We start from the raw sequence: 17,239 nt of genomic DNA on the forward strand, positions 1-17,239 counted from the left end.
GAGAGGTGAAGGGTCAGGGCGGGGTCGACGGAGCTCGGGCTCACAGCGGCGGCAACATGGCGTCTACGGCGGCTGGGAAGCAGCGAATCCCCAAAGTGGCGAAGGTGCGGGGGGGCGGTCAGCGCTGAGCGGAGGGAATAACCCGGTGTGACCCAGCCCCGGGGGGCGACCCGGCGGGGGCGGGGGGAGAGGATCGCGGTGCCCAGGGAAAGGAGGCGGGGGTGTGCTGGGGGGGGGCAGAGTGGCGGGAACGGCGGGAGGGAGTGAAAGTTCTCGGGGGCCGGGGTGGCTGTGGGAGGGGAATGGGGGAGAAGGGGCAAAGCGGGGGGCGGAGGGAATCGGGGGACCTGTGACTAGGGGGGGGGACCTCGGGGGTGCCGGGGAATTGGGGGACCTGTAACCGGAGGATGGAGAGCTCAGGGGTGCTGGGGAATTGGGGGGGACCTGTGACCGGGGCTCGGGGTGCCAGTGAATTGGGGTGACCGGGGGTGAGGGGCTCAGAGGTGCTGGAGAATTGGGGGGACCTGTGACCGGGGGGTGAGGGGCTCAGGGGTGCCGGGGGGGACCTGTGACCGGGGGGTGAGGGGCTCAGGGGTGCCGGGGGGGACCTGTGACCGGGGGGTGAGGGGCTCAGGGGTGCTGGGGAATTGGGGGACCTGTGGACGGGGGGTGCCTAGTTGGACCAGGGAGGGGGATGAGGGAGAGAGGGCAATGGGGAAAGTGGGTGTGGTAGGGTCACTGATGCGAATCCTGCTGGAAATACTAGCTTTTGCATAGTGCTCTGCGGCTAGCTGTCTGTAATATAGAGCATGAGCCTAGCTACCAGTGGGGGCTTCATTTTAGAAACAGCCTCACTCACTTTTTTTTTTTTTTTTTTTGGTACAATGGTTCTCATGATTCTTGCTTGAAAACTAACTTTTATCTGATCAAACACACATACTGGTGGACCATTATGGGATACATGCTGGGGGATGTCAGTACTAAATAAGGGACATTTCTTAGAATGGTGGAGCATCCTTGTTTCATGGAGGAAAAATATGTTATGCTTCCCCATTTTCCTTATCCCATGGTTCCAAAGCAGTTGGAAACTTCTGCTAAAATGACCAGCAGTTAAATGATTAGCAGTTGTAGCTATTTAAAATACAAAAAGTCAGTTTCTCCATCTCAGACCTACTGGGGGGCAAAATTCAGCCCCCCTGCACTGACTTACACCAGGATCTGAATGTGGCCCATTGTTGTGCATGTCCCTTGAGGAATGACATGTTCCCTTGGGAAAGTTTTCTAAGCAACTAAAGGCCAAAAACATGGTTTTCAAATAAAATCTTAAATATTAAGGAAACAGAGGAGACCACCAGAAAAGTCCTGGTATGGAGTTAACACAAAGCACTACTTCTGTTCAACCCACTTATAGTGTTTCTTTTAAAAAACTGACAGTTTCAAAGCCATTTTTAGTTTAAAGAATGTGAAAATAACCCAACAGTGTGTGTGTGTGTGGGGGGGGGGGGGGGGGTGAAGCTGAACTGAAGGTTACAGATAAGTTATCCCAGCTGTTTACTCTTGGAAAAATGGCACCTGTTGAACCACTGATGTGGCTACAGCACTAGTAGCCATGTGGGAGACTGAAGTGTACAGAGGGAGGGTATTTTAACTGTCATCAAAATCCCCGTTTTAATGGGGAGATTGTCTTGTGGATCATTTCCACTCCCATTCCCTATCCCATCACCTCCCTGTGGCAACTACAGCACCTGTTAACATAGAAAAGTATCAGATGTATTTTTAAAGCTATATTTTAATCACGCTTAGTATCTGTTAGTGAAGAGAAGGAGCCAGCACTGTATGAGCAGCTAACCCTCTCAGTTTGATGGGTTGTATGACACCATGGTTAAAAACACCTGAGCCTTGTCTACGCTACAGTTGCCAGTGTTGCTACCATTGGTGGAGAACTGTGCCCATCTTACTGCTCCAGGCATTGAGACCTGGCATGTGGGGTTGCAAAGCTGTTCAGGTTTCTTCTCTTCCCCCCCCCCCCCCCAATTGGTCAGGTGGGCTGAACCAGAACAGCACTGCAACCCAGTGCACCAGATCACAATGCCACTCACTGACGTTTGCGCCCCACCCCCAGTCATGACAGAGCATCCAGGGTGCTCAAACCTGAATAGGGCTGTGACCCGGTGCTCCTGCCAGGCTCAGCCATTGGAGCTGCTGCTGTAGGGGGAGTCATGGACACAGAAGCAAGCCACAGGCAAAGGGGAAAATCATGCTGTCTGTGACTTTCCCCCTCACGGTGACAACCCTAATCCTGGAGTACTGACTGGTGAAATAAGAGTCTGAATCCCTGCGTCCATGGTCATTATTTTGACTAAATACAGATATAGGCAATGACCATACACTGAGGTAAATCATGGCAGACACTTCGCCTCCTTGGTGCCCCATTGACATTGCTGGTGCGCCAAAGCCTGCATACTGCCCCATTGACTGCAGTAGAGCTCTGTATACGCACAGAGGCTACCGCTATGAAGCTCTGGGCCAGTTAATTTCCTGCTAATGGAAATTCATCCACATTAATTTTTTTAAAAATACTTGTAATTCATAAGTAACAAAAATGGAATCCTCCAATAATTATTGCTAGGTATAGCATTGCTGCCATAACAACAACAACAACATATAATCAGTTATTACTAAGGCCTTGATCCTGGACTCAGTCCCCACATGGGTGTCTTCCGCACCCACGTGGAGCCCCATTGACCCAAACAGACCATTCTTTGCAAGCCAATCATCTGACTTTCAGAAGGCTGACCAGAATTGTGAGTGTCTAAAACTCTGGTCCTGCAAACATGTGTGCTTTAGGGCTGACCCGAAAGCAAGAATTCCATTTCATGAAAAAAAATTCAGCGTTTCAATATCTGGATGAAACCCTGATCATTCAAAAGTGAGGGAGTGTGAGCAAGAGCAAGTAGCCAGTGGGTAGGGCACTCATCTGGGATGTGAGAGGACCCAGGTTCAGGTCCCTGTTCTGCCTGATTTGGTGCTTTATCTACTACACTGTAGAGCAGTTGTATTCACTTAAAATTTCTGGTGGACTAAATAAGTCAATATCCAAATCTTGCTAGGTCAAAGGGTTCTTCAGGTGTTTGCTCTGTAGTAAGCCTGCTACTGGCCACGGGTCGCAACCTTTAAAGAGTGGTGTGACAGATTATTTATTAATCTCAAAATAAAAGGCTAAGCATGCCAGTGGACAGGACTACAACATAATCTTGCAAACAAATTATTATACAAATACACTGTAATGCTATTAAAACATCATGCTATTAATGTTAATTCTATTACAACTATGAAATTAAAATTAGAAGTTAATTAATTTCCTGTGAGTTTAATTTATAATTTCCCTTTCTTTCTGCTTGAAATATTGACACTCTTGCACTGTCCCCGCCCGCACACCTTCCCAAAAAAGTACTGTGAAGTCAGTTTAACTAATGAAAGTATGTCAGTTACTGACCATTTTATGTTGCATAAGTATTTGATTAAGTGCCTGATTAAAAGCGTATCACCATAAGTCAAAATGCATCAACACAGTTTAGTTCCATTGTGTTTAAATGTAAATGAAAAATTTCTAAAGTAAATACATGGCATGATGGTAAACCTAGGGAAAATAAACTTTTAAGTGCATCTGCCAAGTTCCCATCAGTTCTGCCCTGTTGCCTCCCTGCATCTGCCCAGCCCAGTGGTTCTCAACCTATTTACCATTGTGGGCCACGTACGTACCTCTCTGTTTTATGTGGGCCACATCCACACAATATATATACACACTACCTGTATGGCCCTAAGGATGTTACATAGGCCACAGTTGTGCACCAATTGGGCCACAGGTTGAGAACCACTGGCCCAGCCCATCCTGCTTCCAGCCTCACTTCTGCTCCTACTGGGTTCTTCACCACCCCATCCCAGGCCAAGGGGAGGAGGGCTGCGGTGGTATCCCTCCGCCTCCCTCTTCCAGGAAACTCCAGGGGTTCCTCATCCTCTGCTTCCCTGGCTGGGTGTTGGAGGGAGGGAGGAGCCATCCCTGGTTATAGAGGGGAGGGGGTAAAAAGGAGTGGAGCTAGCTTGAGCTGCAGGGTTCTTTCTGCACCCTTCTCCCCCACCCTTCTTGTAAGCACGGATAGCTCCCCCCACCCCTTCCCGTGAGAATAGGTTGGGATCCTGAGGGGCGGGGGAGTGAGCGCCACGGTTTTCCAAGGAGCTCTAATTGGCTGCTTTTGAGGGTATGAATGAACAGCTAATGCCAAGCAGTGGGCCAAACAGAAGTCCCTGGTGGCAGGATCTAGCCTGTGAGACGCCAATTGAAGAACAATGCCATAGAGTCATTCTCTCTCTCTGGCTCAATGGATATTTAATTATTTGTATGAAGTGGAAGAGCTCCAACTGGAGATGTTGAGAAAGACCTATCTGAGAATAGCTAATACTCTGGTGGTTTGGGCAGTCAGCTGGGATGTGGGCAACCCAGGTTTAGGTCCCTGCTCTGAATCAGGCAGAGCAGAAATTTGGGTGTTTTACATTCCAAGTGAGTTTCCTGATCATTGGGCTATTGGCTATTCTGGTTGAGTTTTTTTTTTTTTTTTTTTTTCCTGATTTTGACCATAAATTCCATCCGGGACCTGAAAAAACTTCCCAATGAAAGTATACGTTTCTGTGAAAAAAGTTCTGGCTTTGACAAATCTGCATTTTCCAACAAAAAAAGTTTCCTAAAAAATTTGCATGCGGTTCTGACATGCATGTCTTTAGCTTTGAGTGTGAATAATCCTGTTATTCAATGAAAATACTCATGTCCATAAGTAGTTTCAGGATTGGAGTTTTACTCTATATTCCAAAAAATGTTAACTCCTGGCTTTATACTTTTACTTTTTCCCTAACAGATGATATTCCTGTTTTTTGTAGTTTTGGTATCTCTAATCCAGTCAATAGCTTATATGCCATTTTTTTCCAGAGGTGTGGGGTCAGCCTGTTTGGTCCCACTTCAAACTTTCTAAATCCCAGCTTTTATGAAACCTGTAATCTCAATAGACTGTTTACACCATTGTTTTGAAAAGCAGAGAGTTTTTAAAACAAATGAATATTGCTCTTCAATTTTGAAACAGTACTGAAAATGTGAAACCAAAGTTAAACAACCAACATTGGTTTTCATTGTCCAGTGCTAAAAGTAAAGAAAGGACATAAATAGTCAAGTTGGAGTTTAAAAACTCTTTCATGCTTTAATATCAAGGAGTTATCAGTAACATAGGTAAAAAGTAAAATTGTCTGTGATATGATTTTTTTACTTTACAGTATTTTTTTAAAAAAAGGAGGATATCATATTCCCAACTTGATATGTCATCTGATAAATAAACAAAGGTTTCCAAATCTATTTTCATATTTAAATTTTTTTCCCCCCAAGGTAGGTGGTCACCTCGGTCCCACATACACTTGCATGAATACATTCCTAGGACTTGTTCCAACATTTCCCATCTTTTTGCACTCCAGGCAGGGTTATAGCTTCTGAGTTTGACATTTTTATGGGGTGAAATGGATACAGTAACAAGTATTTTATAATTGGTGTTGCTCTTTCCTGTCTGTTTGCAAATTCAGTTCCGTTTATTTCTCAGCCAGTCACCAAATCCTACTCCTTTATATATTTCACATATTAAATCATTGGTCAACTCACTTTTTGGGGTTTTTTGGTATTTTATGGGTGTAGAAAAATATAAGATTACCAAAAAAAAAAAAAATGAAATTTTTTCTTCTTCCAAAGGTGAAAAACAAAGCGCCAGCAGAAGTACAGATCACAGCAGAACAGCTGTTAAGAGAAGCAAAGGAGAGAGAACTTGAACTTCTTCCACCACCTCCGCAACAAAAGATCACAGATGAAGAAGAGCTAAATGACTACAAGCTTCGGAAAAGGAAGGTAAGTGCATAAGTGACTTGATGCTCCTGTACAGTACTAAGAAGCTAGCATATTTTTAAACTTTACTGAACGTTTTCATTCATTCTTCATTAACTTCAGAGAGAAAATAGATATTCCGTGGTTGTAAGGTAAAATCACAAATAGCTGTTTAAGGGTACTTAACCTGTTCCCTTTAAACAATTAAATACATAATTTTTTAGAATTTGGATTTAGTAGCAAATTAACAGTATAACTTATGATTTTGTATTGGAAACTGTATGTATACTATTAATGAGTCTATTCATATGTGCTAGAATCTTGAGAGGCAGGCTTTAGAAAAAGGGAAGAAGAGTAAAAATCAGCCAGAGGGAGGGAATAGGGATGTGCTGGTCGCAGCTTCCCTTAGCTCCCATTGTCCGGGAACCTGTGGACGGTCAACGTAAACAAAATGTGTCTCAGACCGCCAATGGATTACCCTGATGGGCCATGTGCCAAAGGTTGTCAACCCCTGGTGTATAGGGTCTGAATGCTTATTGAAGCTAGTCTCCAAAGGGATGTGAATTTAGAGCCCCTGAATGAGGATTAGGGCCCTGTCGTGCTGAGGGCTATACAAAGGGCTATCTCCATTCATACCCATCTGTTAGATAAGAATGATACTGTGATGTTAGTTGGACATAGGTTGGGGGCAACCTGTAACACTGAATGTGCCATCTCTGCTGTATCAAGTTATGGAAATGCTTCGTTATGGAACTGAAAACTTGCCTCCTGACATTTGGACACAAATGAGTCATAATATACTTAGTCAAGAAGAGGGAGAGTTCCTAGGCATCTCTTAGGGCCTATAAACTCTAGTACAGTATGTACATGTTATAGATGTTTGGACCATTGGGAAGTACGAAGTGCTGGCATGTCTGATATCAGATACTTCCATCAAGTGATCAGTTTATAGCCACAAAAGAATGCATGTGGCATGTTCAAATTAATACATTGTCAGTGTTGTGTGCAAAAATTGAGCCCCATAACTTCAATTAATGTTACTATTAAAATATCAAGTACATGACTTGGGAAACCTCTTATTCATTTTGATCTCAAAAGTTAAGCTATTGTAACATCTGTTTAAACTAATTGTAATATGTTTAGGATTTTTAGTCCAATTTATTAATATCTTGTATTTGAATTACCAGTACATCACTCTTGGTTTATAATGGGATCTTTCTGCATAGAGAAAGATTTTACTTTTAAAAATAAATTATAACTTTCTTCTCAGACCTTTGAAGATAATATAAGAAAAAACAGGACTGTTATCAGTAACTGGATAAAGTACGCACAATGGGAGGAAAGCCTAAAAGAAGTACAAAGGTAATTATGAAGATGGCCATCTCACATGCCTTCAAGAATATGTGCAACTAATACTGTCAGAGTCCTTGAACTGCATCATACATGCATTTACTTCAACAACGTTGTTTGCTTTCCAGAGCTCGTTCCATCTACGAGCGTGCTTTAGACGTGGACTACAGAAATGTCACTCTCTGGCTGAAGTATGCAGAAATGGAAATGAAGAACCGCCAGGTTAACCATGCCCGCAATATCTGGGATCGAGCCATCACTACCCTCCCCAGGGTCAACCAGTTCTGGTGAGTTTTCAGATAGAGGAACTCGCTATTTCACCTCTAATACTAAAAACAATTGAACTTTCACTTAGTGAAAAAGAAAGTTGTCTGCATGTGCAAATACAGTCTTCAACATCTCTGGTGTTTCAGTTCTCTCTCAGACTCTGCAAGCTAATATAAAAAAAAAAAAAAAGACTCACATTACTGGAAAGTGTCCTCCCCCACCCCTTGATTGTAATTTCACCAGGATAGGAGTTTGGCACAATGGGGTCTCTGGACAATTCTGTGATGCAAATAATGAATACCACCAAAAGAGTTGCCTATAAATACTAATTTTTGTTAAGTACATTTCTAAATGGTTTTGTCAATGATAGCTCTTGTTTGCCTTTTTTTAAAGGTACAAGTATACTTACATGGAAGAGATGTTGGGGAACGTTGCTGGAGCACGTCAGGTGTTTGAACGCTGGATGGAGTGGCAACCGGAGGAACAAGCTTGGCATTCCTATATTAACTTTGAACTGAGATACAAGGAGGTGGAGCGGGCACGCACTATTTATGAGAGATATATCCTTTTTAAAACAGTGTGTCTTGCACTTCTATTTAGATCCACATTTTACATTTCATAGTTATCCATCTTAAATGCCCATGAATTTGTATGTGACCTTTCTCCACTATAGTTGTATTGTGAGCAACAAACACTGCTGATACCTAGGCGTACATGTGGATGGGAATTTTTATTTACCACAGTGAAATTCAGTTAAATGAGTATAAATGTCCTGGAAGAGCTTGTAATTTAACTGTGCCACAATAGGTGTATATTTTTGGCTTGAAAGATGCTGACAATTTAATCACTGTAACCAACAAAACACACAAAAACAGTAAACGTTACAAAGCACTACAGTAAAATGTGGTGGGTCACATATGAGAGAGCTTTGGAAGTTTGCATTTAAAAATTGCTATGAGGTAGAGGGTCACGTCTCTTAGATGTTTGCCCCTCCTTACTGCCAGAGCTACTAAAAGTTTTTCCTCCTCTTCTCATCTTATATTTCCCCCTTTTTTTATTCACTATTTTTCCTTCCTAAAAACTTGTAGGGCCCGAGTCTGAAACCCCCTGTGTATGGAACGCCCCTTAACCTTCTTCTTCTACCTCTTGGGCATGTTCTTTGCATGGTTAATCTTTAACTGTTGTTCTCACATGATCCATGGTCATGTGATCCCTGGGAAGAATGGAATTTGAAATGGAGAACTGTTACCATTTCCTTAACATTTCTATACTTGTCATTGTGCATCCTGATGTTAAGAATTGGATCAAGTACGCCCGCTTTGAAGAGAAACACAGTTACTTTGCCCATGCAAGAAAAGTATATGAGAGAGCAGTGGAGTTCTTTGGAGAAGAACATATGAATGAGCATTTGTTTGTGGCCTTTGCAAAATTTGAGGAGAACCAGAAAGAAGTAAGGACTTGCTAAAGTGTGTTGAACTAATATAAAAAGGCAGATTTCTTGTTGAATGTTGTGCTCTGTGCCATTTAGAATTCTCTTTGGCTGTAGTTTCTCGGCATCTTGATGGAGTTCATAGTACTTGTGTGCAGAATGTAGTAACAAGGAGGCTGGGGTTTTTTATATTTGCCTTTTGTTGATATCAAGGGAAACTTATTCTCTTCTTGTTAACCTAAGCAAGATACTATTGCTTGCCATCAGGAGACTTGGGCCCTGATCTGGCAACACTTATAGAATATCAGGGTTAGAAGGGACCTCAGGAGGTCATCTAGTCCAACCCCCTGCTCAAAGCAGGGCCAATCCCCAGACAGATTTTTACCCCCGTTTCCTAAATGGCCCCCTCAAGGATTGAACTCACAACCCTGGGTTTAGCAGGCCAATGCTCAAACCACTGAGCTATCTTCCCCCCGAATTAATGGGATTAACTCAATGGGAATGTTCACATGGGTAAGTTTCTGCAGGATCATGGCAAGAGCCCTGCAAATTTGCAGATATCCGCAGACCATCTTTGTGGATTGGATGCGGATACAAATTTTGTATCTGCACAGGGCTCTAATCATGGCCTAAATTTGTCTTTTTACCAAATATATGAGAAACTTGCAGGGATAAAGGTGTCCCCCCGCTGGAGCATTAGTAACAATACACTAAAGACATCCTAAAAGTTAAAACGCAACTTAAAAAAAAAAAATCCACCCACTTAAGAATTATCCCAAAACTTTAAACAAGAGAAGAGAAAGGGTGGGGTCCAACACAGGGAAAAATAGGACCCCAAATTGTTATCATTTTACATATGGTATGAGCTGGATCTTCAGCTGGTGTATCAGCATGGTGCTACACTCACCGACTCCAGCTGAGGGGCTGGCTCAGTACCTACTTTTCTGCACAGATTTGCCTACAGTCCCATGCTTCCTCATGTTAACTCTGAACAATGTTTTCTAATTCTGGTATACACCAAACACTGCCCCCTTGTAGAGCTTTTGTGACAAGCTAGGATGCTAGGGAGCCTAAAGAACCCTGTGATACACTGTCTCATTGCTCTTGGTTTAAATGTCATTGTTGGATTTATTTTTATAAAGCAGGGATTCAGTCTAAAAGTATAAACTGGAGAGAAGTTTCATTAGGAAAAACGGTACTTAGAGCCAAAGGTGTATTTCATTACGTCTTAGTGTACAATTTTCCCTCGTTGATTTGATATCTTTTAGATTCCTTCTGTGTGAACCCTGCTTGCCATAGAACATTTCCCCACCAAAGCATCATGTACTCGACCCTTTTATCTCCTACCACTGATCCTTGCTTTGTTTGTCAGATTTCCAGCCCCTTAGATGTTACCATGCAGGTGCTTGTTGTAGGTTCTTATTTGTGGCACAAGGCAGGGATTGTGGCTTATCATTACTTTGCTGTTTTTTAACATGGTCATATCATGATTGGTGACTTATCAGTAATATGAAAAACAAGTTTTGCATGTTACTATTAATTAAAATGGTGGGAGCATCTAGAGGCCAATCAGGTTATGACCTCATTGTGCTAGGTGCTCTGCAAACAAAGTCCCAGCCCTAGAGTGTATCTTGATAGGTTTTTAAAGCTTATACAATTACTGTGCAACGAAGTAGTCCAGAGTATGTTTCTGCTGTATTCCCCATTTCATTTTCTCTCTGTAGTAACCCACTGAGGCACCTGCATCTCTGGTTTTCCTGTATATTAGGTAAAAGGCTTTTTTCTCTCTTCCTCTCCTTGGGCCTGCTCCTGCTCCCACTTAAATTAGTGGCAAAACTCCGAGTTACTTCTGTGGTGCAGGATCAGACCTTTGGTGCCTATTCTTCAATATGCCAGTGGCTTTTGATTTTGCTCCTCTCTTTGATAGCAATGCCATGCTTTGCAGTGTAGAAGGCAAGTAATATTTTAGCTTAATTGATGGTAGTAATATAATTATTCCAAGTTTTACTCCTCACAGAGCTCATGAAGGAATGCATGTTAGCCCTGTGATAAAAAAGGCAAAACATTTATATTGAAAAGTTGCTGTGTACTCAGTGAGAGATTGAAATATCCGTTACCTTTAGCAAACTAATCTACTACTAGCTATGGATTACGGGGAGTGGAAGAAAGGAGAGGTTTTATAAAATGTATTACAATCACTTTGATTTGTCATGTATCAATGTTTTCAGTTTGAGAGGGTGAGAGTGATCTACAAATATGCCCTGGATAGAATTCCAAAACAGGAGGCCCAAGAACTCTTCAAAAATTACACCGTCTTTGAAAAGAAGTTTGGAGACAGAAGAGGCATTGAAGACATTATTGTCAGCAAAAGGAGATTCCAGTACGAAGAGGAAGTGAAGGTAAGTGTTGATCTAGAGGCTTCCAGATGTGAAACACTTTCCAATCTCCAATGCTGATTGAGGTTCTCAGGTGTCTATTGGTATTGAGGCACTGCTTTTAAAGGGCACGTGTGGGTGATATGAAATCATTGAATTTTTAGTTTAATCGTAACTTATCTGCAAGTGATACAAGTGTCTCTGGAGCTCCTCGTACTGCATTTAAAACATCTAGCTGTTGGATTTAATGGGAATTGGGCTATAGGGGGTACATGTCAGTTGAGTGGGATAGATTCAGTTCCACTACATGAACTACAGAAAGTGTAACAAAAACTAGCCTAATCTTGGGTTTGTTTGGTTTTGGATTTTTTTTTTTTTTTTTTTTTTTTTTAAGAACTGCAAAGTGGCTTTAAATATTTAATGTGTCTCAACGATAGTTAAACCTAACACCTCTTTCCCTCTCATCTAGAAACAAACATTCTGGGTATTTATCAGCTTTGGGGTCTACGGCTTCATGATATCATGAGTGTTTTGGCCCTTAACTTGACATATTCCAAAATTACCTGCTAAGATATGAATTATTAATTTTTTCTTTATCTACCATGGTGTTGCCAAGAAACTGATGCAACGGAGGGGTTATATTTTCAGATTAAGTGGAAAGATTGAGGGAAGGAATGAAATTAGTGCTTTGATTGTCTTCTCCACTTCTGAGTAACTAATATCACAGACTGGGACGCCTGCCTGACAACCCATTTAGTCAAATACAAATCAAAACCAGGATTTTGTTCCTTTGGAACACAGTTACTATATTTGCAAATTGCACTATTGCTGATAGTCAGTTATTAGATTTAAGTTCGGTTCATATACTTGTCCACAGACATTTACAAAGCATCTTAGTTCTGTCTAAGTATGTTTGGGCGATGGGGGGAAATCTGGTATGCCTACTTTCTAGTAAATGTAACTGTTGAATTGCTGAAGCCATAGAATGGTGGCAGTTCTTTCCCACTCTAGTTGTTCATTTTAACCCTCATGAATCTCTGAGTAAAAGCTGCAAAAATGCCTAAATGACTTAGACACTCGAACATTTTTACCTTTCATTAATATTTCAGTGAATACTTTAGAAAAAAGTAGATGTGCAAGTTTACAGATTTACACAGTTCTGCTTTAAACTATAGGGAGAGGAACCCGTGTTATAATTGCATTAATGAAAGTTTCCCATCCCTTTCCGGAAGGCTAATCCCCACAATTACGATGCATGGTTTGATTACTTGCGGTTGGTTGAAAGTGATGCAGATCCGGATACTGTACGTGAAGTTTATGAAAGAGCCATTGCCAACGTTCCACCAATTCAAGAGAAGAGACATTGGAAGAGATACATATATCTCTGGATCAATTATGCATTGTATGAAGAACTGGAGGCAAAGGTAAAAACACGAGTCTCCCCTTTCTCCACATCTGGCTGTGACCTACTAAGTAAGATGCTGTCTGGTTCTGAGTTTCTTATTAAATAAGCAAAATCTATTGTTTTATTTAATTTGCAAAACTGAAATGGGGTTTGACTTTCTAGGCAGAGTTGTTATTTTTCTCTGAAAAATTAAGCTTTCCACTTATAACAGACATTTAAATTATATGCTTATCTCTGGTAATCTGCCATGAACTGAACAATCATTTTATGGAAGTACCCTGTGAAGCTGCTAATGGTACATCCTTCAACATTTTCCCCAATCCAATACCATTTCTATTGGTATAGAAAAGTAGAACCAAGCCTCCTCAGGCTTAGATAAATTACCCATGGCAGGCTGTTGTCTGAACTCACATTTTGTGGTAGCATTTTCAAATTCAGTAAAACTACTCTTTAAAAAATGACTCTTGCAGGGAATATCTGAAATCCTTCTTACTCTAGCCTCAGCCATTGAGTAAGTGATTTAAGTTACTAGTGGAAATAGAACCTCCTTTTCCATGTTTATAATCAGTCATTTTGTAGTTGCTTTAAAGTTTTGTTTAATATGATTACATAGCATCATAGCTATTCTCCTACAAAAACGTTCCCACTGTAAGGGTCAAAGGTCTGTAACCTTTACCATAATACTTTGGTCTAAAAAGTGGTCTATACTCTTGATCCTAACATTAAACCTTGAAGAGCCAGCTTTTTAGATTTGTGCACACAACTGGGTGGGCAAGTTGTTTGTGTATATAATTTAAAAAAATTATTTTAGTTTGCATAGTTTTAAACTTTTAGCCTTAAACATAATTCTCCAAAAATTCCTTTGTTTCAGAATTTAGTTTGTTAAATCTGAATTTTATTAGAGCCATGCAATAATCTTTGTATTGAAAAGAATATTTAACCCAAACCCAGCTTGCTTGTCCTTCCAGGATCCAGAACGAACCAGACAGGTATATCAAGCATGTGTGGAACTCATTCCCCACAAAAAGGTATGGCTTTTCTAATGGGTCTAGTGCAAAACCCTGACTGGCTCAAAACACACTATTCAAAATCCTGAATATTACCTACCCCTGTACTGCCCAGGTCTACGTGCTCCTCCCTGGTAACGAGATCAATTGGACTGTTTCCTTCTCAGTCAGCAGGGGATGCAGGGCTCAGACCCACAGAAGTGTTTTGTGCACAGAATCACCAGCATAGACATGTAGTCTTTGTTCTGGAATATGAGTCAGAGGGTTACTCTGGATTTTGATTAGGTTCCTTTCCAGCATCGTGTTAGATATAAAAACACTGCTTTCTCCTTCTCTACATTTGGTTTTTGCTTCTTATTAAGTTGATTCTAGTCCCTTATTTAAAAAAAATATTTTAATCAGTAAATAGTGCCTATGTGGGCATAACAGAAATCTGGTAGACGTTTATGGTATGTGAGTAACAGCAGGCCAAACGTGCTACTTTTATTTCCTAATATAGGAGTTGTACTCATTGGGGTATTTTTCCCACTTCTTTTCTCAGAACATTAAATTTACACATTATTTCACCTTGTTACAGCGCTAAAAGTACAGTCTAGCATATTAATGACTTGCTTAATATTATCCCCATACAAGCCCGGTTTCCTTGTTTAATGGAAAAAAACGTTTTTAAAGCTGCTACGGGTGAATTAGAGAGAAGATGCTATTCTGCCTTACAAAATGGAAGCTTGTGACTTAGTGAAAATGTGGATGTACATTTTGTTTTGCTTTTAATTTAAAAAGTTTAATGTTACAGTTAAGGAATCTTCCCTATATTAGCCTGGTCCATTTGGACTCAAGTCTTTACATTTTTTATTTTCTTTTTTCCCCTAGTATAGATAGTACTAACTTGATTTGTTTTGTTAGAAGAAATTAATTTTAATCTGTATGTATATTGCTGTTGGAAACAGTTGTATGTCATATTTCCTTTTCCCTTGTGGCATTGTCCTGATCTGTGCAGTCTATTGAGTTCTTAAAGACATCTCTCAAAAGCCTTAATTTGCAAAGTATAGCTTTTTTTTCTTTCTGTGGGAGAACAGTTTCTGCCAGTCACTGTCACAGGTTCACTCACTAGCACAGCACCCCCTGCTGGCCATCACAGGGATTAGCTCTGCTACCCGGTGCGCCCTCGCCTGTGGTGCCCTGCCCATTGTCATAGCCACCTGCTGACTGGCTTTGGTCCAAGTACTGTAGCGTCCTCTTCATGACTTGGCCCTCTGGCCATGTCACCATCCTCATTTTTCCCCCTTCTGGGGGTGGTATCTCAGTTCTATAGTCTCACCACTTCCCCAGTGGTGACTGGGGGTGGACCCAGGCCTGCCCACTACTCTGTGTCCCAGCCCTCTTATTCCTCTCACTGCTGCTATGTCTCCCTCAGCCACTTTCCCATGGCCCCAGTACCTTCTTCCGGGCATTCGGCTGCTCAGTCCTGGAAGCCAGCAAGGAGCTCCTCTTGCTCCATGGACTCTGCCAGCAGTTGCTCTGTCCATGGTGCTGTAGGTATCTCAGCCTGTTAAAGATACAGTGTTCACTCCTTGTGCTCCCAGTACCAACTGAACCTGCTCTGCTGCCCTGCAGCTCCCTTTTATGTGAGGCCACTGGGCCCTGATTGGCTGCCCCGTACAGCTTCCCTCTAATTGGCTGCTTCCTGCACAGCCTCCCTAGGGCTCTATTAACCTCTTCTCTGCCAGTGTGGGGTGAATGCCCTATCGTAGTCATGATAAATTGTTTTGGATTGTGTAACATTCACCTGTTCAGCAGAATAATATTGTTAATTCAAATAAGACTATCCATGCAGTTACAGTAATATTACTTGACTCTACACAGTAAAAAACTGAAATAATGTCTGGAACTACATAAGTAGCATTATTTGCTAAGAATCCATCTAAGCCAAATGTGTCTTGATTTTTTTTTCTTCCAGTTTACATTTGCCAAAATGTGGCTGTTGTATGCTCAGTTTGAAATAAGACAGAAAAATCTTCCATTTGCCAGAAGAGCTTTGGTAAGTAAAGGAAGACAAGAGGGTAATTACTGAATTGTCTTTTAGAAAATTAAGAATTTTAGGGTTAACAGAGTTGAAAAAACTTTGAAAAGTCTCTTCTTTACAACTCAGCTAAGCAAATCAAAATGTCTGCGTGTATTTGAGACCTGTATGTGTCCCATATATGCTGTTGTGCGTATTTTAAAGGCAGGCATGGCTTTGTTTAGAGGTTTGGATAATAGCTGGAAGTAATGGAGCCCCACTTGTTTCAGCTGGAAAGCATTCAGCTGAGAAGCCAGAGAATCAGCTTTCTGTGCTTATAGAGTATTAATTGGTGTATGAATTGAAAACATTTAAAAACCACCCTAGCTCTGTGAGAACTCTGAGCATCCAGGTAATAGGACTTGTTTCCTGGGAGTTTTGAGTGCAACATCCAGACTAATAGCGAAAGCAATACGAGGGACTTTGGACAGTCTCTTAAGAAACTGCATCAAGCCCTTGGGCCGAATTTAGTAATACGGTAGTGCCTCTCCAAGATGGAGTCGGCTTTGACAGATGCCCCTTTTAAATGAAAATCTTTCCCTTTTCCTCCACTCTTAGTTTTCCAGTAGTCTTGGTTAAAAACTGAGGCATTTTACTTGTGACCGAGGAAAAGCTAGTCTAGTAATGACTGAGTCACTCTTCTTGCTGTGAGGAGACATCTGTTTCTTTGCAGATAAAACAGATCAGGTTTGTTGTGTTTTACGGTGGCAGAGCAGGGCTTGGGAGTAAATATGAACGTCTTCTCTGGCTGAGAGTGCACTGCTTGATCACTGAAATGCTGGAGGGGCTTTGCCTGCTGAGTTGGACTCTTGCCCTTGGCTGGTAAAATGAAGCAGAGGGTTAAGTCCATTGTGAAGTTGTTAATGTCTCCCTGCAGGAGGACAGTCTGCCATCTGTCCTTCTGTGCTGCTGCTGGGGCTTTTCTCAAGATGCCATCTCTTCACATTGGCACTCTCACCAATTAGCACTGTCTCGAACCTTCCCATTTGGGGGTAGGTGATTTAGTAGGTTCTAAAGAGGTAGGTGTGATCCCATTTAGAAATCTTAGATTTCCTTAATCCTTTCAAAGACCTGTTTTTGATTTGGGTATGTTAGGGCAACTGTGCTTGTTTCCTCGATTGAAGATTTCTTACTAGCTCAACTTGGATAGTACTGGCCACTAGATTTTGTTGATATAGCTCTAGTCCCTGTCTGGCCCTGACGTTGTTGCTGGTATGCAATTCCATTCTTTGTTCACAATGAGATCCCAAAAGGACATAATCACTCTTCTGTCCAGAGCTTTTCTAGGAGGTATTGCGAGGTTCTGCTCTCTCTCTCTCGCTCTCTCTCACACACACACACACACACACACACACACACACACACACACACACACACACACCCCCCCCCCCATATGTGAGGCTCCTGCTTTTGAGCTGTGATCAGTATGCAGATAA

The 17,239-nt window shown here is 41.7% G+C and overlaps 1 protein-coding gene across 1 annotated transcript in view; it reads left to right on the plus strand.

Annotated features, from left to right (window-relative positions):
• CRNKL1 (crooked neck pre-mRNA splicing factor 1) overlaps window positions 1-17,239 on the plus strand; it is a 25,526-nt gene continuing 8,287 nt past the window's right edge. The window contains exons 1-10 of the mRNA XM_054021575.1: window positions 1-104; window positions 5,783-5,935; window positions 7,182-7,273; window positions 7,390-7,548; window positions 7,922-8,088; window positions 8,800-8,978; window positions 11,186-11,356; window positions 12,565-12,756; window positions 13,706-13,765; window positions 15,702-15,782. Coding sequence (XP_053877550.1) covers window positions 57-104; window positions 5,783-5,935; window positions 7,182-7,273; window positions 7,390-7,548; window positions 7,922-8,088; window positions 8,800-8,978; window positions 11,186-11,356; window positions 12,565-12,756; window positions 13,706-13,765; window positions 15,702-15,782 — 1,302 coding nt within the window. The 5' untranslated portion in view covers window positions 1-56. The remainder of the gene's footprint in view (window positions 105-5,782; window positions 5,936-7,181; window positions 7,274-7,389; window positions 7,549-7,921; window positions 8,089-8,799; window positions 8,979-11,185; window positions 11,357-12,564; window positions 12,757-13,705; window positions 13,766-15,701; window positions 15,783-17,239) is intronic.

This window comes from Malaclemys terrapin, chromosome 3, assembly GCF_027887155.1.
Source record: "Malaclemys terrapin pileata isolate rMalTer1 chromosome 3, rMalTer1.hap1, whole genome shotgun sequence".
Classification (NCBI taxonomy): domain Eukaryota; kingdom Metazoa; phylum Chordata; order Testudines; family Emydidae; genus Malaclemys; species Malaclemys terrapin.